At 40.3% G+C, this 19,820-nt stretch overlaps 1 protein-coding gene, 24 non-coding genes and 1 pseudogene across 25 annotated transcripts; all 26 read right to left on the reverse strand.

Annotated features, from left to right (window-relative positions):
* Positions 1-49: 49 nt before the first annotated feature.
* LOC123002580 (5S ribosomal RNA) lies at positions 50-168 on the reverse strand. The gene has a single exon (XR_006412172.1). It is a non-coding gene; the product is annotated as a 5S ribosomal RNA (ribosomal RNA).
* A 281-nt stretch (positions 169-449) lies between these two features.
* Positions 450-568, reverse strand: LOC123002581 (5S ribosomal RNA). Its single transcript, XR_006412173.1, has one exon. It is a non-coding gene; the product is annotated as a 5S ribosomal RNA (ribosomal RNA).
* Positions 569-849: 281 nt separating this feature from the next.
* LOC123002582 (5S ribosomal RNA) lies at positions 850-968 on the reverse strand. The gene has a single exon (XR_006412174.1). It is a non-coding gene; the product is annotated as a 5S ribosomal RNA (ribosomal RNA).
* Positions 969-1,249: 281 nt separating this feature from the next.
* On the reverse strand, positions 1,250-1,368 carry LOC123002583 (5S ribosomal RNA). Its single transcript, XR_006412175.1, has one exon. It is a non-coding gene; the product is annotated as a 5S ribosomal RNA (ribosomal RNA).
* A 282-nt stretch (positions 1,369-1,650) lies between these two features.
* On the reverse strand, positions 1,651-1,769 carry LOC123002584 (5S ribosomal RNA). The gene has a single exon (XR_006412176.1). It is a non-coding gene; the product is annotated as a 5S ribosomal RNA (ribosomal RNA).
* Positions 1,770-2,050: 281 nt separating this feature from the next.
* On the reverse strand, positions 2,051-2,169 carry LOC123002585 (5S ribosomal RNA). Its single transcript, XR_006412177.1, has one exon. It is a non-coding gene; the product is annotated as a 5S ribosomal RNA (ribosomal RNA).
* Positions 2,170-2,450: 281 nt separating this feature from the next.
* On the reverse strand, positions 2,451-2,569 carry LOC123002587 (5S ribosomal RNA). The gene has a single exon (XR_006412179.1). It is a non-coding gene; the product is annotated as a 5S ribosomal RNA (ribosomal RNA).
* Positions 2,570-2,850: 281 nt separating this feature from the next.
* On the reverse strand, positions 2,851-2,969 carry LOC123002588 (5S ribosomal RNA). Its single transcript, XR_006412180.1, has one exon. It is a non-coding gene; the product is annotated as a 5S ribosomal RNA (ribosomal RNA).
* Positions 2,970-3,250: 281 nt separating this feature from the next.
* LOC123002589 (5S ribosomal RNA) lies at positions 3,251-3,369 on the reverse strand. Its single transcript, XR_006412181.1, has one exon. It is a non-coding gene; the product is annotated as a 5S ribosomal RNA (ribosomal RNA).
* A 281-nt stretch (positions 3,370-3,650) lies between these two features.
* On the reverse strand, positions 3,651-3,769 carry LOC123002590 (5S ribosomal RNA). Its single transcript, XR_006412182.1, has one exon. It is a non-coding gene; the product is annotated as a 5S ribosomal RNA (ribosomal RNA).
* Positions 3,770-4,050: 281 nt separating this feature from the next.
* On the reverse strand, positions 4,051-4,169 carry LOC123002591 (5S ribosomal RNA). The gene has a single exon (XR_006412183.1). It is a non-coding gene; the product is annotated as a 5S ribosomal RNA (ribosomal RNA).
* A 281-nt stretch (positions 4,170-4,450) lies between these two features.
* LOC123002592 (5S ribosomal RNA) lies at positions 4,451-4,570 on the reverse strand. Its single transcript, XR_006412184.2, has one exon. It is a non-coding gene; the product is annotated as a 5S ribosomal RNA (ribosomal RNA).
* Positions 4,571-4,851: 281 nt separating this feature from the next.
* On the reverse strand, positions 4,852-4,970 carry LOC123002593 (5S ribosomal RNA). The gene has a single exon (XR_006412185.2). It is a non-coding gene; the product is annotated as a 5S ribosomal RNA (ribosomal RNA).
* A 281-nt stretch (positions 4,971-5,251) lies between these two features.
* Positions 5,252-5,370, reverse strand: LOC123002594 (5S ribosomal RNA). The gene has a single exon (XR_006412186.1). It is a non-coding gene; the product is annotated as a 5S ribosomal RNA (ribosomal RNA).
* Positions 5,371-5,651: 281 nt separating this feature from the next.
* Positions 5,652-5,770, reverse strand: LOC123002595 (5S ribosomal RNA). The gene has a single exon (XR_006412187.1). It is a non-coding gene; the product is annotated as a 5S ribosomal RNA (ribosomal RNA).
* A 283-nt stretch (positions 5,771-6,053) lies between these two features.
* On the reverse strand, positions 6,054-6,172 carry LOC123002596 (5S ribosomal RNA). Its single transcript, XR_006412188.1, has one exon. It is a non-coding gene; the product is annotated as a 5S ribosomal RNA (ribosomal RNA).
* A 281-nt stretch (positions 6,173-6,453) lies between these two features.
* Positions 6,454-6,572, reverse strand: LOC123002598 (5S ribosomal RNA). Its single transcript, XR_006412190.1, has one exon. It is a non-coding gene; the product is annotated as a 5S ribosomal RNA (ribosomal RNA).
* Positions 6,573-6,853: 281 nt separating this feature from the next.
* Positions 6,854-6,972, reverse strand: LOC123002599 (5S ribosomal RNA). Its single transcript, XR_006412191.1, has one exon. It is a non-coding gene; the product is annotated as a 5S ribosomal RNA (ribosomal RNA).
* A 281-nt stretch (positions 6,973-7,253) lies between these two features.
* LOC123002600 (5S ribosomal RNA) lies at positions 7,254-7,372 on the reverse strand. The gene has a single exon (XR_006412192.1). It is a non-coding gene; the product is annotated as a 5S ribosomal RNA (ribosomal RNA).
* Positions 7,373-7,653: 281 nt separating this feature from the next.
* Positions 7,654-7,772, reverse strand: LOC123002601 (5S ribosomal RNA). The gene has a single exon (XR_006412193.1). It is a non-coding gene; the product is annotated as a 5S ribosomal RNA (ribosomal RNA).
* A 281-nt stretch (positions 7,773-8,053) lies between these two features.
* On the reverse strand, positions 8,054-8,172 carry LOC123002602 (5S ribosomal RNA). Its single transcript, XR_006412194.1, has one exon. It is a non-coding gene; the product is annotated as a 5S ribosomal RNA (ribosomal RNA).
* Positions 8,173-8,453: 281 nt separating this feature from the next.
* LOC123002603 (5S ribosomal RNA) lies at positions 8,454-8,572 on the reverse strand. Its single transcript, XR_006412195.1, has one exon. It is a non-coding gene; the product is annotated as a 5S ribosomal RNA (ribosomal RNA).
* Positions 8,573-8,853: 281 nt separating this feature from the next.
* Positions 8,854-8,972, reverse strand: LOC123002615 (5S ribosomal RNA; annotated as a pseudogene).
* A 281-nt stretch (positions 8,973-9,253) lies between these two features.
* Positions 9,254-9,372, reverse strand: LOC123002604 (5S ribosomal RNA). Its single transcript, XR_006412196.1, has one exon. It is a non-coding gene; the product is annotated as a 5S ribosomal RNA (ribosomal RNA).
* Positions 9,373-9,657: 285 nt separating this feature from the next.
* On the reverse strand, positions 9,658-9,776 carry LOC123002605 (5S ribosomal RNA). The gene has a single exon (XR_006412197.1). It is a non-coding gene; the product is annotated as a 5S ribosomal RNA (ribosomal RNA).
* A 4,004-nt stretch (positions 9,777-13,780) lies between these two features.
* Or56a (Odorant receptor 56a) lies at positions 13,781-17,175 on the reverse strand. Its single transcript, XM_017140306.3, has 7 exons — positions 16,819-17,175; positions 15,204-15,634; positions 14,914-15,129; positions 14,753-14,854; positions 14,430-14,582; positions 14,014-14,377; positions 13,781-13,874 (listed from the first exon to the last, which is right to left on the reverse strand). The coding sequence occupies exons 1-6, from the start codon at positions 17,117-17,119 to the stop codon at positions 14,324-14,326; spliced, it is 1,257 nt and encodes a 418-aa protein (XP_016995795.1). The 5' UTR covers positions 17,120-17,175; the 3' UTR covers positions 13,781-13,874; positions 14,014-14,323.
* Between the last annotated feature and the right edge of the window lie 2,645 nt (positions 17,176-19,820).

The following is a 19,820-nucleotide window of genomic DNA, read 5'->3' on the forward strand; positions in this document are numbered from 1 at the left end:
ATTCAGATTGCGTTAAAAAAATAAAAAAGCGGCAAAAAGTTGTTGACGAGGCCAACAACACGCGGTGTTCCCAAGCGGTCCCCCATCTAAGTACTAACCGCGCCCGACGCTGCTTAATTTCGGTGATCGGACGAGAACCGATGTGTTCAGCGTGGTATGGTCGTTGGCGAAAGTCGCAGGGCTAAGTGTTGGCCTTATACTCTGAATTCCACTCCTGCCCAGATATATTTACATCAGCTTCGAACATATAGAAAATGCTTATAATCGTAGGAAAAACTTTAAAACGGGGCTGGAGAGTTCTGATTTATAAATCAGTGCAAGAAATATTTTTGAAAACATCGATAAGAATTTGGATTAGGTTTCATTTGAAATTGAAATTTTTTGCGAAAAGAAAAATGCTATTCAGATTGCGTTAAAAAAATAAAAAAGCGGCAAAAAGTTGTTGACGAGGCCAACAACACGCGGTGTTCCCAAGCGGTCCCCCATCTAAGTACTAACCGCGCCCGACGCTGCTTAATTTCGGTGATCGGACGAGAACCGATGTGTTCAGCGTGGTATGGTCGTTGGCGAAAGTCGCAGGGCTAAGTGTTGGCCTTATACTCTGAATTCCACTCCTGCCCAGATATATTTACATCAGCTTCGAACATATAGAAAATGCTTATAATCGTAGGAAAAACTTTAAAACGGGGCTGGAGAGTTCTGATTTATAAATCAGTGCAAGAAATATTTTTGAAAACATCGATAAGAATTTGGATTAGGTTTCATTTGAAATTGAAATTTTTTGCGAAAAGAAAAATGCTATTCAGATTGCGTTAAAAAAATAAAAAAGCGGCAAAAAGTTGTTGACGAGGCCAACAACACGCGGTGTTCCCAAGCGGTCCCCCATCTAAGTACTAACCGCGCCCGACGCTGCTTAATTTCGGTGATCGGACGAGAACCGATGTGTTCAGCGTGGTATGGTCGTTGGCGAAAGTCGCAGGGCTAAGTGTTGGCCTTATACTCTGAATTCCACTCCTGCCCAGATATATTTACATCAGCTTCGAACATATAGAAAATGCTTATAATCGTAGGAAAAACTTTAAAACGGGGCTGGAGAGTTCTGATTTATAAATCAGTGCAAGAAATATTTTTGAAAACATCGATAAGAATTTGGATTAGGTTTCATTTGAAATTGAAATTTTTTGCGAAAAGAAAAATGCTATTCAGATTGCGTTAAAAAAATAAAAAAGCGGCAAAAAGTTGTTGACGAGGCCAACAACACGCGGTGTTCCCAAGCGGTCCCCCATCTAAGTACTAACCGCGCCCGACGCTGCTTAATTTCGGTGATCGGACGAGAACCGATGTGTTCAGCGTGGTATGGTCGTTGGCGAAAGTCGCAGGGCTAAGTGTTGGCCTTATACTCTGAATTCCACTCCTGCCCAGATATATTTACATCAGCTTCGAACAATATAGAAAATGCTTATAATCGTAGGAAAAACTTTAAAACGGGGCTGGAGAGTTCTGATTTATAAATCAGTGCAAGAAATATTTTTGAAAACATCGATAAGAATTTGGATTAGGTTTCATTTGAAATTGAAATTTTTTGCGAAAAGAAAAATGCTATTCAGATTGCGTTAAAAAAATAAAAAAGCGGCAAAAAGTTGTTGACGAGGCCAACAACACGCGGTGTTCCCAAGCGGTCCCCCATCTAAGTACTAACCGCGCCCGACGCTGCTTAATTTCGGTGATCGGACGAGAACCGATGTGTTCAGCGTGGTATGGTCGTTGGCGAAAGTCGCAGGGCTAAGTGTTGGCCTTATACTCTGAATTCCACTCCTGCCCAGATATATTTACATCAGCTTCGAACATATAGAAAATGCTTATAATCGTAGGAAAAACTTTAAAACGGGGCTGGAGAGTTCTGATTTATAAATCAGTGCAAGAAATATTTTTGAAAACATCGATAAGAATTTGGATTAGGTTTCATTTGAAATTGAAATTTTTTGCGAAAAGAAAAATGCTATTCAGATTGCGTTAAAAAAATAAAAAAGCGGCAAAAAGTTGTTGACGAGGCCAACAACACGCGGTGTTCCCAAGCGGTCCCCCATCTAAGTACTAACCGCGCCCGACGCTGCTTAATTTCGGTGATCGGACGAGAACCGATGTGTTCAGCGTGGTATGGTCGTTGGCGAAAGTCGCAGGGCTAAGTGTTGGCCTTATACTCTGAATTCCACTCCTGCCCAGATATATTTACATCAGCTTCGAACATATAGAAAATGCTTATAATCGTAGGAAAAACTTTAAAACGGGGCTGGAGAGTTCTGATTTATAAATCAGTGCAAGAAATATTTTTGAAAACATCGATAAGAATTTGGATTAGGTTTCATTTGAAATTGAAATTTTTTGCGAAAAGAAAAATGCTATTCAGATTGCGTTAAAAAAATAAAAAAGCGGCAAAAAGTTGTTGACGAGGCCAACAACACGCGGTGTTCCCAAGCGGTCCCCCATCTAAGTACTAACCGCGCCCGACGCTGCTTAATTTCGGTGATCGGACGAGAACCGATGTGTTCAGCGTGGTATGGTCGTTGGCGAAAGTCGCAGGGCTAAGTGTTGGCCTTATACTCTGAATTCCACTCCTGCCCAGATATATTTACATCAGCTTCGAACATATAGAAAATGCTTATAATCGTAGGAAAAACTTTAAAACGGGGCTGGAGAGTTCTGATTTATAAATCAGTGCAAGAAATATTTTTGAAAACATCGATAAGAATTTGGATTAGGTTTCATTTGAAATTGAAATTTTTTGCGAAAAGAAAAATGCTATTCAGATTGCGTTAAAAAAATAAAAAAGCGGCAAAAAGTTGTTGACGAGGCCAACAACACGCGGTGTTCCCAAGCGGTCCCCCATCTAAGTACTAACCGCGCCCGACGCTGCTTAATTTCGGTGATCGGACGAGAACCGATGTGTTCAGCGTGGTATGGTCGTTGGCGAAAGTCGCAGGGCTAAGTGTTGGCCTTATACTCTGAATTCCACTCCTGCCCAGATATATTTACATCAGCTTCGAACATATAGAAAATGCTTATAATCGTAGGAAAAACTTTAAAACGGGGCTGGAGAGTTCTGATTTATAAATCAGTGCAAGAAATATTTTTGAAAACATCGATAAGAATTTGGATTAGGTTTCATTTGAAATTGAAATTTTTTGCGAAAAGAAAAATGCTATTCAGATTGCGTTAAAAAAATAAAAAAGCGGCAAAAAGTTGTTGACGAGGCCAACAACACGCGGTGTTCCCAAGCGGTCCCCCATCTAAGTACTAACCGCGCCCGACGCTGCTTAATTTCGGTGATCGGACGAGAACCGATGTGTTCAGCGTGGTATGGTCGTTGGCGAAAGTCGCAGGGCTAAGTGTTGGCCTTATACTCTGAATTCCACTCCTGCCCAGATATATTTACATCAGCTTCGAACATATAGAAAATGCTTATAATCGTAGGAAAAACTTTAAAACGGGGCTGGAGAGTTCTGATTTATAAATCAGTGCAAGAAATATTTTTGAAAACATCGATAAGAATTTGGATTAGGTTTCATTTGAAATTGAAATTTTTTGCGAAAAGAAAAATGCTATTCAGATTGCGTTAAAAAAATAAAAAAGCGGCAAAAAGTTGTTGACGAGGCCAACAACACGCGGTGTTCCCAAGCGGTCCCCCATCTAAGTACTAACCGCGCCCGACGCTGCTTAATTTCGGTGATCGGACGAGAACCGATGTGTTCAGCGTGGTATGGTCGTTGGCGAAAGTCGCAGGGCTAAGTGTTGGCCTTATACTCTGAATTCCACTCCTGCCCAGATATATTTACATCAGCTTCGAACATATAGAAAATGCTTATAATCGTAGGAAAAACTTTAAAACGGGGCTGGAGAGTTCTGATTTATAAATCAGTGCAAGAAATATTTTTGAAAACATCGATAAGAATTTGGATTAGGTTTCATTTGAAATTGAAATTTTTTGCGAAAAGAAAAATGCTATTCAGATTGCGTTAAAAAAATAAAAAAGCGGCAAAAAGTTGTTGACGAGGCCAACAACACGCGGTGTTCCCAAGCGGTCCCCCATCTAAGTACTAACCGCGCCCGACGCTGCTTAATTTCGGTGATCGGACGAGAACCGATGTGTTCAGCGTGGTATGGTCGTTGGCGAAAGTCGCAGGGCTAAGTGTTGGCCTTATACTCTGAATTCCACTCCTGCCCAGATATATTTACATCAGCTTCGAACATATAGAAAATGCTTATAATCGTAGGAAAAACTTTAAAACGGGGCTGGAGAGTTCTGATTTATAAATCAGTGCAAGAAATATTTTTGAAAACATCGATAAGAATTTGGATTAGGTTTCATTTGAAATTGAAATTTTTTGCGAAAAGAAAAATGCTATTCAGATTGCGTTAAAAAAATAAAAAAGCGGCAAAAAGTTGTTGACGAGGCCAACAACACGCGGTGTTCCCAAGCGGTCCCCCATCTAAGTACTAACCGCGCCCGACCGCTGCTTAATTTCGGTGATCGGACGAGAACCGATGTGTTCAGCGTGGTATGGTCGTTGGCGAAAGTCGCAGGGCTAAGTGTTGGCCTTATACTCTGAATTCCACTCCTGCCCAGATATATTTACATCAGCTTCGAACATATAGAAAATGCTTATAATCGTAGGAAAAACTTTAAAACGGGGCTGGAGAGTTCTGATTTATAAATCAGTGCAAGAAATATTTTTGAAAACATCGATAAGAATTTGGATTAGGTTTCATTTGAAATTGAAATTTTTTGCGAAAATAAAAATGCTATTCAGATTGCGTTAAAAAAATAAAAAAGCGGCAAAAAGTTGTTGACGAGGCCAACAAAACGCGGTGTTCCCAAGCGGTCCCCCATCTAAGTACTAACCGCGCCCGACGCTGCTTAATTTCGGTGATCGGACGAGAACCGATGTGTTCAGCGTGGTATGGTCGTTGGCGAAAGTCGCAGGGCTAAGTGTTGGCCTTATACTCTGAATTCCACTCCTGCCCAGATATATTTACATCAGCTTCGAACATATAGAAAATGCTTATAATCGTAGGAAAAACTTTAAAACGGGGCTGGAGAGTTCTGATTTATAAATCAGTGCAAGAAATATTTTTGAAAACATCGATAAGAATTTGGATTAGGTTTCATTTGAAATTGAAATTTTTTGCGAAAAGAAAAATGCTATTCAGATTGCGTTAAAAAAATAAAAAAGCGGCAAAAAGTTGTTGACGAGGCCAACAACACGCGGTGTTCCCAAGCGGTCCCCCATCTAAGTACTAACCGCGCCCGACGCTGCTTAATTTCGGTGATCGGACGAGAACCGATGTGTTCAGCGTGGTATGGTCGTTGGCGAAAGTCGCAGGGCTAAGTGTTGGCCTTATACTCTGAATTCCACTCCTGCCCAGATATATTTACATCAGCTTCGAACATATAGAAAATGCTTATAATCGTAGGAAAAACTTTAAAACGGGGCTGGAGAGTTCTGATTTATAAATCAGTGCAAGAAATATTTTTGAAAACATCGATAAGAATTTGGATTAGGTTTCATTTGAAATTGAAATTTTTTGCGAAAAGAAAAATGCTATTCAGATTGCGTTAAAAAAATAAAAAAGCGGCAAAAAGTTGTTGACGAGGCCAACAACACGCGGTGTTCCCAAGCGGTCCCCCATCTAAGTACTAACCGCGCCCGACGCTGCTTAATTTCGGTGATCGGACGAGAACCGATGTGTTCAGCGTGGTATGGTCGTTGGCGAAAGTCGCAGGGCTAAGTGTTGGCCTTATACTCTGAATTCCACTCCTGCCCAGAGATATATTTACATCAGCTTCGAACATATAGAAAATGCTTATAATCGTAGGAAAAACTTTAAAACGGGGCTGGAGAGTTCTGATTTATAAATCAGTGCAAGAAATATTTTTGAAAACATCGATAAGAATTTGGATTAGGTTTCATTTGAAATTGAAATTTTTTGCGAAAAGAAAAATGCTATTCAGATTGCGTTAAAAAAATAAAAAAGCGGCAAAAAGTTGTTGACGAGGCCAACAACACGCGGTGTTCCCAAGCGGTCCCCCATCTAAGTACTAACCGCGCCCGACGCTGCTTAATTTCGGTGATCGGACGAGAACCGATGTGTTCAGCGTGGTATGGTCGTTGGCGAAAGTCGCAGGGCTAAGTGTTGGCCTTATACTCTGAATTCCACTCCTGCCCAGATATATTTACATCAGCTTCGAACATATAGAAAATGCTTATAATCGTAGGAAAAACTTTAAAACGGGGCTGGAGAGTTCTGATTTATAAATCAGTGCAAGAAATATTTTTGAAAACATCGATAAGAATTTGGATTAGGTTTCATTTGAAATTGAAATTTTTTGCGAAAAGAAAAATGCTATTCAGATTGCGTTAAAAAAATAAAAAAGCGGCAAAAAGTTGTTGACGAGGCCAACAACACGCGGTGTTCCCAAGCGGTCCCCCATCTAAGTACTAACCGCGCCCGACGCTGCTTAATTTCGGTGATCGGACGAGAACCGATGTGTTCAGCGTGGTATGGTCGTTGGCGAAAGTCGCAGGGCTAAGTGTTGGCCTTATACTCTGAATTCCACTCCTGCCCAGATATATTTACATCAGCTTCGAACATATAGAAAATGCTTATAATCGTAGGAAAAACTTTAAAACGGGGCTGGAGAGTTCTGATTTATAAATCAGTGCAAGAAATATTTTTGAAAACATCGATAAGAATTTGGATTAGGTTTCATTTGAAATTGAAATTTTTTGCGAAAAGAAAAATGCTATTCAGATTGCGTTAAAAAAATAAAAAAGCGGCAAAAAGTTGTTGACGAGGCCAACAACACGCGGTGTTCCCAAGCGGTCCCCCATCTAAGTACTAACCGCGCCCGACGCTGCTTAATTTCGGTGATCGGACGAGAACCGATGTGTTCAGCGTGGTATGGTCGTTGGCGAAAGTCGCAGGGCTAAGTGTTGGCCTTATACTCTGAATTCCACTCCTGCCCAGATATATTTACATCAGCTTCGAACATATAGAAAATGCTTATAATCGTAGGAAAAACTTTAAAACGGGGCTGGAGAGTTCTGATTTATAAATCAGTGCAAGAAATATTTTTGAAAACATCGATAAGAATTTGGATTAGGTTTCATTTGAAATTGAAATTTTTTGCGAAAAGAAAAATGCTATTCAGATTGCGTTAAAAAAATAAAAAAGCGGCAAAAAGTTGTTGACGAGGCCAACAACACGCGGTGTTCCCAAGCGGTCCCCCATCTAAGTACTAACCGCGCCCGACGCTGCTTAATTTCGGTGATCGGACGAGAACCGATGTGTTCAGCGTGGTATGGTCGTTGGCGAAAGTCGCAGGGCTAAGTGTTGGCCTTATACTCTGAATTCCACTCCTGCCCAGATATATTTACATCAGCTTCGAACATATAGAATATGCTTATAATCGTAGGAAAAACTTTAAAACGGGGCTGGAGAGTTCTGATTTATAAATCAGTGCAAGAAATATTTTTGAAAACATCGATAAGAATTTGGATTAGGTTTCATTTGAAATTGAAATTTTTTGCGAAAAGAAAAATGCTATTCAGATTGCGTTAAAAAAATAAAAAAGCGGCAAAAAGTTGTTGACGAGGCCAACAACACGCGGTGTTCCCAAGCGGTCCCCCATCTAAGTACTAACCGCGCCCGACGCTGCTTAATTTCGGTGATCGGACGAGAACCGATGTGTTCAGCGTGGTATGGTCGTTGGCGAAAGTCGCAGGGCTAAGTGTTGGCCTTATACTCTGAATTCCACTCCTGCCCAGATATATTTACATCAGCTTCGAACATATAGAAAATGCTTATAATCGTAGGAAAAACTTTAAAACGGGGCTGGAGAGTTCTGATTTATAAATCAGTGCAAGAAATATTTTTGAAAACATCGATAAGAATTTGGATTAGGTTTCATTTGAAATTGAAATTTTTTGCGAAAAGAAAAATGCTATTCAGATTGCGTTAAAAAAATAAAAAAGCGGCAAAAAGTTGTTGACGAGGCCAACAACACGCGGTGTTCCCAAGCGGTCCCCCATCTAAGTACTAACCGCGCCCGACGCTGCTTAATTTCGGTGATCGGACGAGAACCGATGTGTTCAGCGTGGTATGGTCGTTGGCGAAAGTCGCAGGGCTAAGTGTTGGCCTTATACTCTGAATTCCACTCCTGCCCAGATATATTTACATCAGCTTCGAACATATAGAAAATGCTTATAATCGTAGGAAAAACTTTAAAACGGGGCTGGAGAGTTCTGATTTATAAATCAGTGCAAGAAATATTTTTGAAAACATCGATAAAAATTTGGATTAGGTTTCATTTGAAATTGAAATTTTTTGCGAAAAGAAAAATGCTATTCAGATTGCGTTAAAAAAATAAAAAAGCGGCAAAAAGTTGTTGACGAGGCCAACAACACGCGGTGTTCCCAAGCGGTCCCCCATCTAAGTACTAACCGCGCCCGACGCTGCTTAATTTCGGTGATCGGACGAGAACCGATGTGTTCAGCGTGGTATGGTCGTTGGCGAAAGTCGCAGGGCTAAGTGTTGGCCTTATACTCTGAATTCCACTCCTGCCCAGATATATTTACATCAGCTTCGAACATATAGAAAATGCTTATAATCGTAGGAAAAACTTTAAAACGGGGCTGGAGAGTTCTGATTTATAAATCAGTGCAAGAAATATTTTTGAAAACATCGATAAGAATTTGGATTAGGTTTCATTTGAAATTGAAATTTTTTGCGAAAAGAAAAATGCTATTCAGATTGCGTTAAAAAAATAAAAAAGCGGCAAAAAGTTGTTGACGAGGCCAACAAAACGCGGTGTTCCCAAGCGGTCCCCCATCTAAGTACTAACCGCGCCCGACGCTGCTTAATTTCGTTGATCGGACGAGAACCGATGTGTTCAGCGTGGTATGGTCGTTGGCGAAAGTCGCAGGGCTAAGTGTTGGCCTTATACTCTGAATTCCACTCCTGCCCAGATATATTTACATCAGCTTCGAACATATAGAAAATGCTTATAATCGTAGGAAAAACTTTAAAACGGGGCTGGAGAGTTCTGATTTATAAATCAGTGCAAGAAATATTTTTGAAAACATCGATAAGAATTTGGATTAGGTTTCATTTGAAATTGAAATTTTTTGCGAAAAGAAAAATGCTATTCAGATTGCGTTAAAAAAATAAAAAAGCGGCAAAAAGTTGTTGACGAGGCCAACAACACGCGGTGTTCCCAAGCGGTCCCCCATCTAAGTACTAACCGCGCCCGACGCTGCTTAATTTCGGTGATCGGACGAGAACCGATGTGTTCAGCGTGGTATGGTCGTTGGCGAAAGTCGCAGGGCTAAGTGTTGGCCTTATACTCTGAATTCCACTCCTGCCCAGAGAATATATTTACATCAGCTTCGAACAATATAGAAAATGCTTATAATCGTAGGAAAAACTTTAAAACGGGGCTGGAGAGTTCTGATTTATAAATCAGTGCAAGAAATATTTTTGAAAACATCGATAAGAATTTGGATTAGGTTTCATTTGAAATTGAAATTTTTTGCGAAAAGAAAAATTCTATTCAGATTGCGTTAAAAAAATAAAAAAGCGGCAAAAAGTTGTTGACGAGGCCAACAACACGCGGTGTTCCCAAGCGGTCCCCCATCTAAGTACTAACCGCGCCCGACGCTGCTTAATTTCGGTGATCGGACGAGAACCGATGTGTTCAGCGTGGTATGGTCGTTGGCGAAATTCGTAGGGCTAAGTGTTGGCCATATACTCTTTATGCTTATTTAATTTTTGTATTTTAAATTTCATTTTACATCATTAAACTAAAAACGAGGACAAAAGCTATCTTTAATACCCTTTCAGATTTTGCGAATGAAAACTTGACTAGAATAGCAACACGAATTAATAAACAACAAAATATTTTTTATAATTAAAAAAAATAAAATTGTTCACCCTATTTTTCCTATGGGAGCTATAGGATATAGACGCCCGATCGGCACGCGCTTTTACGGTAATCAAGGTATGCATAAAATAATAAGATTTGAAAAGTTTCATGTCAATAGCTTATATTCTGCGCGAATTTAGACCGATTTCACCATATTGTTCCTATGGGAGCTATAAGATATATACGTCCGATCGGCACGCGCTCTTACCCTGATCAAGGTATGCGTAAAATAATGAGATTTAGAAAGATTCTTGTCAATAGCTCTTACACTGAGCGAAATATCTTTATTTTAAAGCTACATCCGATTGTTCCTATGGGAGCTACAGGATATAGACGACCGATCGGGTCGGTTTTCAAAGTTGATTTGCACACAAAAAAATTTGCTTGGTAAAATTGACCAACAAAGATAGTTACGTAACTATTAAAATAGTTACGTGTATTTTGTTTTTGCTTTGGGTTTGTGTCTTTGCTAATTGTGTGTATTTTGTTGTTGTGAAATGACTATTTACTTAGTAGAATTGACAATTTTGCTGGTTGGGGCCTGTTTGACAATTATTACAGTTGATTTTACCAAGTTTTTTTTTGTGTGTACAAACTTCTTACCAAAATTATAATACCCTCTGCAATAGTATAAAAAAAACAAGAATATCACTTCTTCTACATTTCGATAGGTATAAATATACACAACAAACAATAAATGCAAATTTATACTTCTCCGAAATCTTTTAAGGTGTGGGCGCTAGACACATTTTAAAATCGTTTGTGGGCGTTAGAATTAAATTAAATAAATTTGGCCCTTAGGTTTACTTTTAACTTTTTAAGTCTAAAGTTTTCTATTTTGTTTTTGGGTTTGGGAACCTATTGTTTCTTAGTCTAAGAAAAGTCTGTCCTAGTAAAAATTCCAATGTCAATGCAAACTTCATAAATCAGTCGAGTAGCTGCGCCTCCTTCAAAATTCTTAGAAAAAGGCGTCGAACTATTTGCGGCTCCCCATCGCCCAGTGACTAAATAATTCCATGGCTTACGTGTCTATTTTCAAAGGGGTAGCTCCAAACCCCCGCCCTCAGTTCAACTCTCCTCTAACCCCGAAGATGTCATGCAGGGTGGGCGTGGTGGGGGAGGGTCAGTTGACACTGTTGTTTTCATAAGTTGTTGCCATTGTTGTCGCTGCCTCTGCTGCATTTGTTTTGGCATGTTTATTGCACTGTCAACGGCAATGCATGAAAAGTTTTAGTTAGCCAAGTTAAGTTGTTGCTGGTGACAAACCCTCTGCGTGCAGTAGCCGTATTTGCTCCCCGGGAGTTATCCGGCTCTCCTCAGGCCTCCTCCGGTTTTGCCCGACCGTAACTGTTAATGTGTTTGAAGTCAAATTGTTTGCAGTCACGTGACCAGCAAAAGCAGCAGAACCAGCAGCAGCAACTGTGAACGCAAAACAAATTTATCCATGATTAATCAGTTGCATTTAAATGTGCATAATATCCTGGGCAGGGCCCGTTCTCTGGTGACACAACTGCAGCTCTTTTGGCCAAGCTCGAGTGCTCATATCCGGCCAACAGATGGGAGACCGACCTGCTTATGATTAATTTAATGCATTCAAAATTTAACTACAACTTCATTTCGCTTAATGGCGCCGGCCAACAAATCGCCGTGCGTTAATTAATTTTAATAACCATCTTTATTTCACCTAACAGCTGGCCAAGTCACGCGTGTGTGTTGCCTTAACGGTGCCATCGTAAATGTTTAATGGCAAAACACTTAGTTGGCCAAAGTGGAGAGCTTTGGTAGCGCAACAAACGTACGTACACCCACTCATTTAAGTGAAAAAAAAGAATTTTAAATAAAAATGTTTCTACCAAATAAACCCCATTTCAAAATTCTAGGAAATTAGTTTTATTACTGGTTTATTTAATTGTAAAACTGCATGTTTGAAACATAGCAGATGAAAGGAATCGAATATGGCTGCTTAGAGAAATTAAGATATAGAAATCATTTATAAAGGTATAGAAATGCAACAAAAATTTAGTTGGAAAATATTTTGAATCATGAAGTTTTAGTTCAAATTGCTTTATTTTTAATTTAGTACGGCAAAAATTGAAAAGAATAAACATTTTTTGGACTAAAAGTATTTTATTTTACAAGAAACTTAGTTTTTAATTACGTGACACTACCTTGTATACGGCTCCATAAGATTTCGGATGGACTTGTAAGTCTTGTAAATATATTCTCACAGAAGTCAATTTCTGTTCCACAGCTATGACTACGCATAATCGTAACATACGACAATTCTTTGGCTTCACCTTCTGTACCAGCCTTACAAGGAGGTTTCGCCTTCTTTAAGGGGGTTTTCCTTTGTGGCCCCGTTCCGAGAATTTCGTTCCCTTTGAATTCATTTCTTTTGTGGCAGCAGTGTATTGTAAATATTCATTACATGTGTGCAGCAAATTTTAATTTTTTCGCAAAACTGCAAAACCCAAAGGGGGTGGCTCACACACTTACCATACCGCCCTGTGCAAAATGCTTGGGCTCCCAACGCATTCTCCCCTTGAGGGACGAGGGTTGGCACTGAGTGCACGACATTCATTGTGCTTAATGAACACTCGCATCCATTACGCTTGCATTATGTATGTAATGTCATAAATAATCAACAAAAAACGTGCGCAGCGAAAACCATAAAAAATTTGCCAATATTGCTTAAAATACCGGCGACAGATGCCAAAAATTCGCTATGCCACAGCCAATGTGGTTTTCTATTTTCGCCAAATTATATTTTGTTGTTGTGGTCCAATAATATGATCTATACATAACTCTTGGCGTGAATTCATTTGAAAAACAAGAGAGAACGCTATAGTCGGGTTGGTGTCCCGACTATTTAATACCCGTCACTCAGCTAAAGGGAGTGCGAACGCTGCACTCGGGTTGGTGTCCCGACTATAATCGTAACTCAGCTAAAGGGTGTGACAAATCTCAACCTTCTAGCTTTTGTAGCTTTCGAGATCTCAGCGTTCATACGGACGGACAGGCAGACAGACAGACAGACGGACATGGCTATATCGACTCGGCTAGTGACCCTGATCAAGAATATATTTACTTTATGTTACATACTTTTGCACGAATATTATACAACCTTTTACTCTACGAGTAACGGGTATAAATATATGATGATCAATTAACTCCGTTAGAAAGTCTTATGAATCGGATTTATTTGTTTTGAAAATATTAACGTATTTAGTAGGAGTTTAGTACTTCAAAATGATCCCTAAGTGGCAAATAAAAAAGCTACCCCACCAACCCTTTCAACATGCTTTGTTTGTTGTGAAACAAATGTAAACTACAGATGCTGCTTAAATATAAAGGGAGTTGTATCTCATATATTAGCGCATTCTTCTGTTTCATTTTTTCGAAAGGGTTGCTCTCTCCGCAAAGAGATTTCAATCGAGTGGTTACCCAACAACCCTTTTCACGCTGTTAACCAACTATCTGTGACCCTCGCTTTTGTCACCCTCCGAGGACGTACATACGTAGATGCCCAGGTTTTTTGGTTCTGGGTTCTGGTTCTCGATTCTGGCATACCTGCCGAGCTCGTAACCCCGCCATTAATACTCATTAGTAGCCGAGGTTCGGCGTGTGCCTTTATCAGCCATTTAGCCACTTTGTGTAATCCCAGGGAGCACAACGACCGCAACAAAATGCGTGTTTATTTGGGTGTGGGTCTCGGGTTGTTTTGTATTTTTTATATTTTTACTTTTTGTCTATACTCTTAATAATATTAAAAAATACACCCAGGGGGACAACGATTCGGTTTGTTTGGTTAGTTTCGCTGATGGTGGTGGCGATGGCGGTGGCCTGATGTATCTGACCGTATTGCTGGGGCAGACGCATAAATTTCCTTTGTCTAAACCCCCAAGACAATTAGAGGCACGGCAGGGAAATAATGCCAGGGGCGGGTAGTTCGGTGGTTCCGTGTTCGGTGGGTAAGAAGTGCAAAAATCGTTTTATATCCATTGAGAAAGACAATATAACAAAACACATACAATGCCAGTGACATGCGACGTTTCTCAAGTGATAAATGATGTCGCCCGTTACTTGCATTGGCTTTTTGAGTAGCAGGCGTCTCTTCAGTGTGAGCTACGTTTATTTGCGCTGTAAAATGGTTTAGCATTTTACTTTCTACTTCTTCTACATAAATTCCCCTTCCGACTTTCCTTTCCTTAGTTTTTGTGAGTGTGTGCAGGGCAAAATGAATTGCATGGCTTGTTTACTGTCATGTTAGCCAAACGAGTTGACAAGCGCAACGGCATTTGATTGGCTCCGAGGAAAGCCTTTTTCGTTTAATGCTTTCGTTTACATGTGAGTGCTACGCAGCAGATTGAAGTAGCTGTAGGCTCCACGTACAATCTGGAATAGAAAGAGTTTGAATTCGACGAATCCATCGTTTCGGGACTTTTACGTCTATGAAGGTCCTCAGATTCAGATCAACCAGCAGGGCGCGCATCGTCATCGGCCGTTGGGCATTCATCATCACAAAGACCATCATGCGCTGCAAAGGCAGTTCGAAGTTGTACCATCCGCACGAATAGTAAGCGAGGGACAATTTATCGTGCTGAAAAAAATCAATGTTTCAAAGAGTCAGCTCAACGAAAATGAAGTAAACAAAAATCGTTTTAGATAAGTAATTTATCCTTGAATTTTTTCCTGTATTGTTACGGTTTTCATGGCAAAGTCAAGTTTAGGAATTGGAATATTTCAGATGCATCCTCATTGTATACCCACACATTCAACAATTAGCGTGGCATGCCAATGGTAGATCCACAGTATGGCAGCCATAACAAAAAGGTAAATAAACATGAAGAAGTAGTCCATCTTGCTGGGGACCTGATAAAGCATACTAAATATTATTTAAAAGAATACATTTTAAAGACTCCTCCACTCACACCAACTGTCAAGGCAAAAAAGAGAAAGCACATGAGAACCGAGAAAATAATGAAATCTGCCATAACCGGGACGCAAATTAGATTCTGAAGCTCCTGGACAAATTTCCGAATTCTCAGCTGTTCACGTACGAATTCCTTGAAGAGTTGCAATCGCCAGTACGTAAGCTCACTGGCTGATAGACGATCTACTACCAAGGTCGGATTTATGCGTGTGATCTTTGAGTAGCCAAAAACATATAGGTTTTTTGCATAAATAAATTATCATTGCATAGTAATAGCAGTGCTCTTACATCCATCTCCTCCACCCGTTTGTTGAGAATCTGCAGCTTTAGGTTCACGTACTTCATGAGGCACGTGATAAAGGTGTGCCACAATGGAATCGTAGTGATTCCCAAAGCCAGAGCATACCAAGGTCCCAGATACCCGACCACGAAGTTATCGCACAGTTCTCCAAAGGGAAACAGTTGGAACAGCAGAATGGGCTGCTCCTCACCTCGTCGCACTGCCGGCATATTGAATACCGATTTTGGCAGAAACCAAGTCCTATAGATGCAGTCCGAATAGGCTATAAAACCAGCAATGACCGATGGAACCCACAGGATCAGGGTAATGGTTCGGGTATAAACCTGCGTGGCGACCAGGAGAGACATCTCCTGATCATCTGCCACGAACATTAAGTTCTGGATGTCCTCGTAAGCCTCTCTCAAAAGGTAAATTACTCCTGAACAAATGGAATAATGAAATATTCAATTTTTTAAAGAATGATAAAATCAGAAAGATTTACGAAGAGAAAAATATTCACATTGATGAAAAGAGAAAAGTAAAATTAATAATGTTATTTCAAAACAAGAAAGGAAGCTAGCTTCGGCTGGCCGAAGCAGATCATTCCTATTAATTAACAAATCGTAAAAATGTTCAATATTCCATTTTTTCTCATTATATGATATAGTAGTTCAATTTTGATAAAATTAAACCGAAATTCGGAAATATTTAAAAAGAGTCATACAATAAACCAACGAAGCAATAATTTTTTTCCTATTAATTTGCATTTAATTTTCCGACCGTTCCTATGGCAGCTATATGATATAGTGCCCCGATTTTTTCTAAATTTTATTCGAAATTCCTAAATATTTTAAAAATAACATTCCCAAGAGAATAAGTTAATATTTTGAAAATACCAAAGCTAGACTTTTTTTTAAAGTTTTTTTTTCGATATTTCATATGGGAGCTATAAGATATAAAGGGTGTTTTTTTTAGAGATATAGAACTTTAAATTGGCATCACTGTTTAAGATGGCGACCGATTTAACAGCTGTCAAGTGATTTATTCTCAGTTTGGTTTGGCAATTCATCATGAATAGACTCACGCCTGAACAACGCTTGCAAATAGTGCTACAGTCGAGCCAGCCGTGGCGATCATATGCCAGAAATCATATATAAAATGTAATGCGACAAGATTATCTTTCGAACAAAACAAAAAAAAAAACATGTCAATCGAATAATCCATCGTTGTTTTACTGCAACTTAAAGTTCTATACCTCTAAAAAAACACCCTTTAGTTGTCCGATCCGGCCGGTTCCGACTTATATACTACCTGCAATAGAAAGAAGACTTTTGGGAAAGTTTCAAGCCGATAGCTTCAAAACTGAGAGACTAGTTTGCGTAGAAACAGACAGTCAGACGGACATGGCTAGATCGACTCGTTTAGTGATGCTGATCAAGAATATATATACTTTATGGGGTCGGAAACGTCTCCTTCACTGCGTGGCAAACTTCTGACTGAAATCATAAATATTAAAAACATTTTTCACTTCAAAAAGTCGATATATTTTTTAAAACTTTTTGAACTCAATCCGAAACGTCAGAATTCTCTTATATATTTATAAAATATCATTTTAAAACTTACTATTTCTTTGCACATAGGCATTGAGCGTGGCGATGGAAACAGTGAAATACTGAACAGCAGTCGCCCAACTTGTGGCCCCATCATTGAGATTTTTGTAGCCCCGGAAAACCCGGGCAAGCATTAGGGCGCAGCTCAGCCAAATGGAGGCCGTGAAAACGGTGCAGCGCAGGAGACTGAACCAAGGTCTCTTCTGATCTTTGGAGGCCACATAACCATACCACCGAAAGCACCGCAGATGGGGTTTGAAGATGGGATCTTCGAAGGTTCCCGGCGAAAGCAATAGATCCTTTACTTTGAACATGATGACTGTTTGACTTGCACCATTTTCAAGGGGCTTTTATAGGGCCACGCACTTTAAATGTTGAGGTGCTAAGTGGGATAATTAGCCAATAATTGTGAAATAATTGTCACTGTTTACTGATTTACCGACAGGTGCTGCAGTTCTGCATAGACGATTTGGTAATGAGTTTAGTGTACATATGCATATGCCCTCTAGCCAGATGGCCTTCAAATGTTTGTTGCCAAGTTTAAATTCGATTTGCATGTTACGCTCGCCGGCACCCAAAACTTTGTCCACATCCAGGAGCAATGCAAATGTCAAACGTGTTTAGGCAGCGTTGCATGCAAGTGAAATTTGCTAGTGAAATTAAACTTTTTGCCAACTTGTTCTGGCCACTTTCCGAGAGTGTCCCTTTCCGGCAGTCGGGGCAGGCAGGGCAGAGTGTAATCAGGTAATGGAAAACGAATAAATAAGGTCTGAAAGCAGTCCTCTCTGCTAGAGAGTCTCTGGGCTTTAATAAAATTAATTTTTGATCCCTGTGCTCGATAGATCGAATTGCAGGTGCACGAACGGCAGAAAGGCAGACCAGAGTCAATCAAGTGGTCAGATTGCGTAACAAACTATATGCCATCGACCATCGACCCAAGTAACCTCACGTTGGGCCAAAGGGTACTTCCGGCAAATGGCATTCAAGGAAATCAAATGCGAGGACCCGACAACCCGAGGCGGGCATCCCAGAGTCGGGAAACGAGAATCTCTATTCGTTTTTGCATGTGACAATCATATGCAGGAGCTGAGTAATTCGCCAATATATACATGGGCATCAACGGATATTGTATCTGTGGAGCGGAGCGGAGCACGAGTGTGTCGTCTATTTCACAATTTGCATTTAATATCCTTGTGTGAATAATTTACAAATGCAATAAACGTAAATGCGTTGGAGGAAACGCACTCAGACATGACTGGGTGCGAACGAGAAACCAAACCCAGTCCGAAACCTATTTTGAATCCAGAAGCATGGAAATGCTTCACAAGCTAACGGCTTCGGGAAAGTGGGTGGGGTTTTTGGGTGGCGTAGGGAAAACTCAATGCACGCATATTTGTATACTGCATGTTTGCAACTGTCTCTCTGATGTTTGTGTTTGCAAATGTGTAAATGCATTCGCAGCTCCTCGTATTTGTCTGTCTGCTGGCGTGAAATTTGCTGTAAGCAATAAGCCTGTGAGGATATTGAAAGTCACTCGTTTCTGGTATTTACTTATGCGTTTGTTTCATGCTCGATTGCCATATGGCAAGGGAAATAGGAAGGATCTGAAAGAGTATCTTGGCTTGGCTTGGCGCTTTTCACGCCACATTTGCCGGGGACAGAGTAATCGGATATTAGCTCGCCTTGCTTATTGTTATGGCATATTTATTGGAAGAATCGCAATTGCACACGATGCTGCGTTCAGTTTTGTGGTTAACTTGCAGCTTTAACTGCCCCATAACTAAGGGGATTCCCATGGAGAGCTCGTGTGGTTTGACTCCATCTCTTTTGACATCCTTGTGGGTTTTGTGGCAGCACTTTCGGAATGGCATTTCCATATTTACAACGATTGCGGTTCCCTTGCAGGGCCAAAAGTTCAATCCGAAAGCAGTTGAAAATTCTTATTTAAGCCTTTTATTTTATTGATATATATGTAAAAATATTGTAATATATTTTAAAACGATTGTTATCGTTTCTGAAACGTTTTTAGGGAGCTGAAAACTATAATCCATCAAGTGTAGTTCGCTAAAATCTTTCATAATCTTTTGCCACAGCTCCCCAAAAACTTCAAAACTATGCAACTTTAGCACTTGTTGTTTGGCCATGAATTATAGCCATAGTTAACCTTAAATAAAGTCTTTTCAAAGTCCATAGACTTTAAGAGTGGGAGGACTTTACTTGGGCTTTGGGCGCCAACCAGCCACTAAATTGTTTACACGCAATTTCATCAAAACAATAAATCATGCAGTTGAATCGGCACAACAAAGGCGGCGACAACGACGACGTCCGCTTTCCCGCTCTTTCGCTTTTCCGCTTTCCCTTCCAGACGACGACGTGACGTCAAGTTGACATTTGGTGAAAATCAAATCAAAAGCATTTTTCCGCACAGCGGATGTGGCGCAAGTAGCAAGTCAAACTTGGCAAACACACATTTATAACGCGAGGATATAGGAGTACTGGGACCCACAAACACAGAAAACCCAATGTACATAGGGCTCCCACATATATGGAGTGTACTATATACATTTGCCTGACGGCCAGGTCATCAATCGTGCGGTTGAAAGAAGGAGCAGCCAGGCAGCTTCAGTTGCGCCATTTTATTTAATTTATAAGTATAGCATTTAATATTAATTATACGCCACGTAAGCTCATTGCGCACGGTGCTGAAAAGCCAGGCCCTTAAATATGTACGAATGGGTGTGTGCGATATGTGTGTGCGGCAAAGGGGCCACAGCTTTTTTATTTCGCTCATTAACTATGCATGTTTGTTGGCACTGCAATGGCATGGCCACAATGGTCAACATCGGTGGGCGTCCGAAAGGGGCGTGGAAAACCAGGAGCTGGAGCAAAGAGCAGGATTCTGAAACAGGAACAGGAGAAAATACCCATTTAACCCCTTTTTTTTACGTTTTTCCTTGGCAATGCGCAAGAAAAATAAAAATAACCGTGAGATTGCAGTATATTTGAGCGATAAGT

The sequence above is a fragment of the Drosophila takahashii genome, chromosome 2R, assembly GCF_030179915.1.
Source record: "Drosophila takahashii strain IR98-3 E-12201 chromosome 2R, DtakHiC1v2, whole genome shotgun sequence".
Classification (NCBI taxonomy): Eukaryota; Metazoa; Arthropoda; class Insecta; order Diptera; family Drosophilidae; genus Drosophila; species Drosophila takahashii.

What these genes read in the sequence shown, in the direction of transcription:
- Or56a (XM_017140306.3), bottom strand. Translation starts at nt 17,119, where the DNA reads ATGTTCAAAGTAAAGGATCTATTGCTTTCGCCGGGAACCTTCGAAGAT. An exon ending in TTTTTGCCTTGACAGTTGGT is followed by an intron (nt 14,855 to 14,913) that starts GTGAGTGGAGGA and finishes ATGCTTTATCAG; the next exon opens with GTCCCCAGCAAGATGGACTA. An exon ending in ATCTGAGGACCTTCATAGAC is followed by an intron (nt 14,378 to 14,429) that starts GTAAAAGTCCCG and finishes TTTCTATTCCAG; the next exon opens with ATTGTACGTGGAGCCTACAG.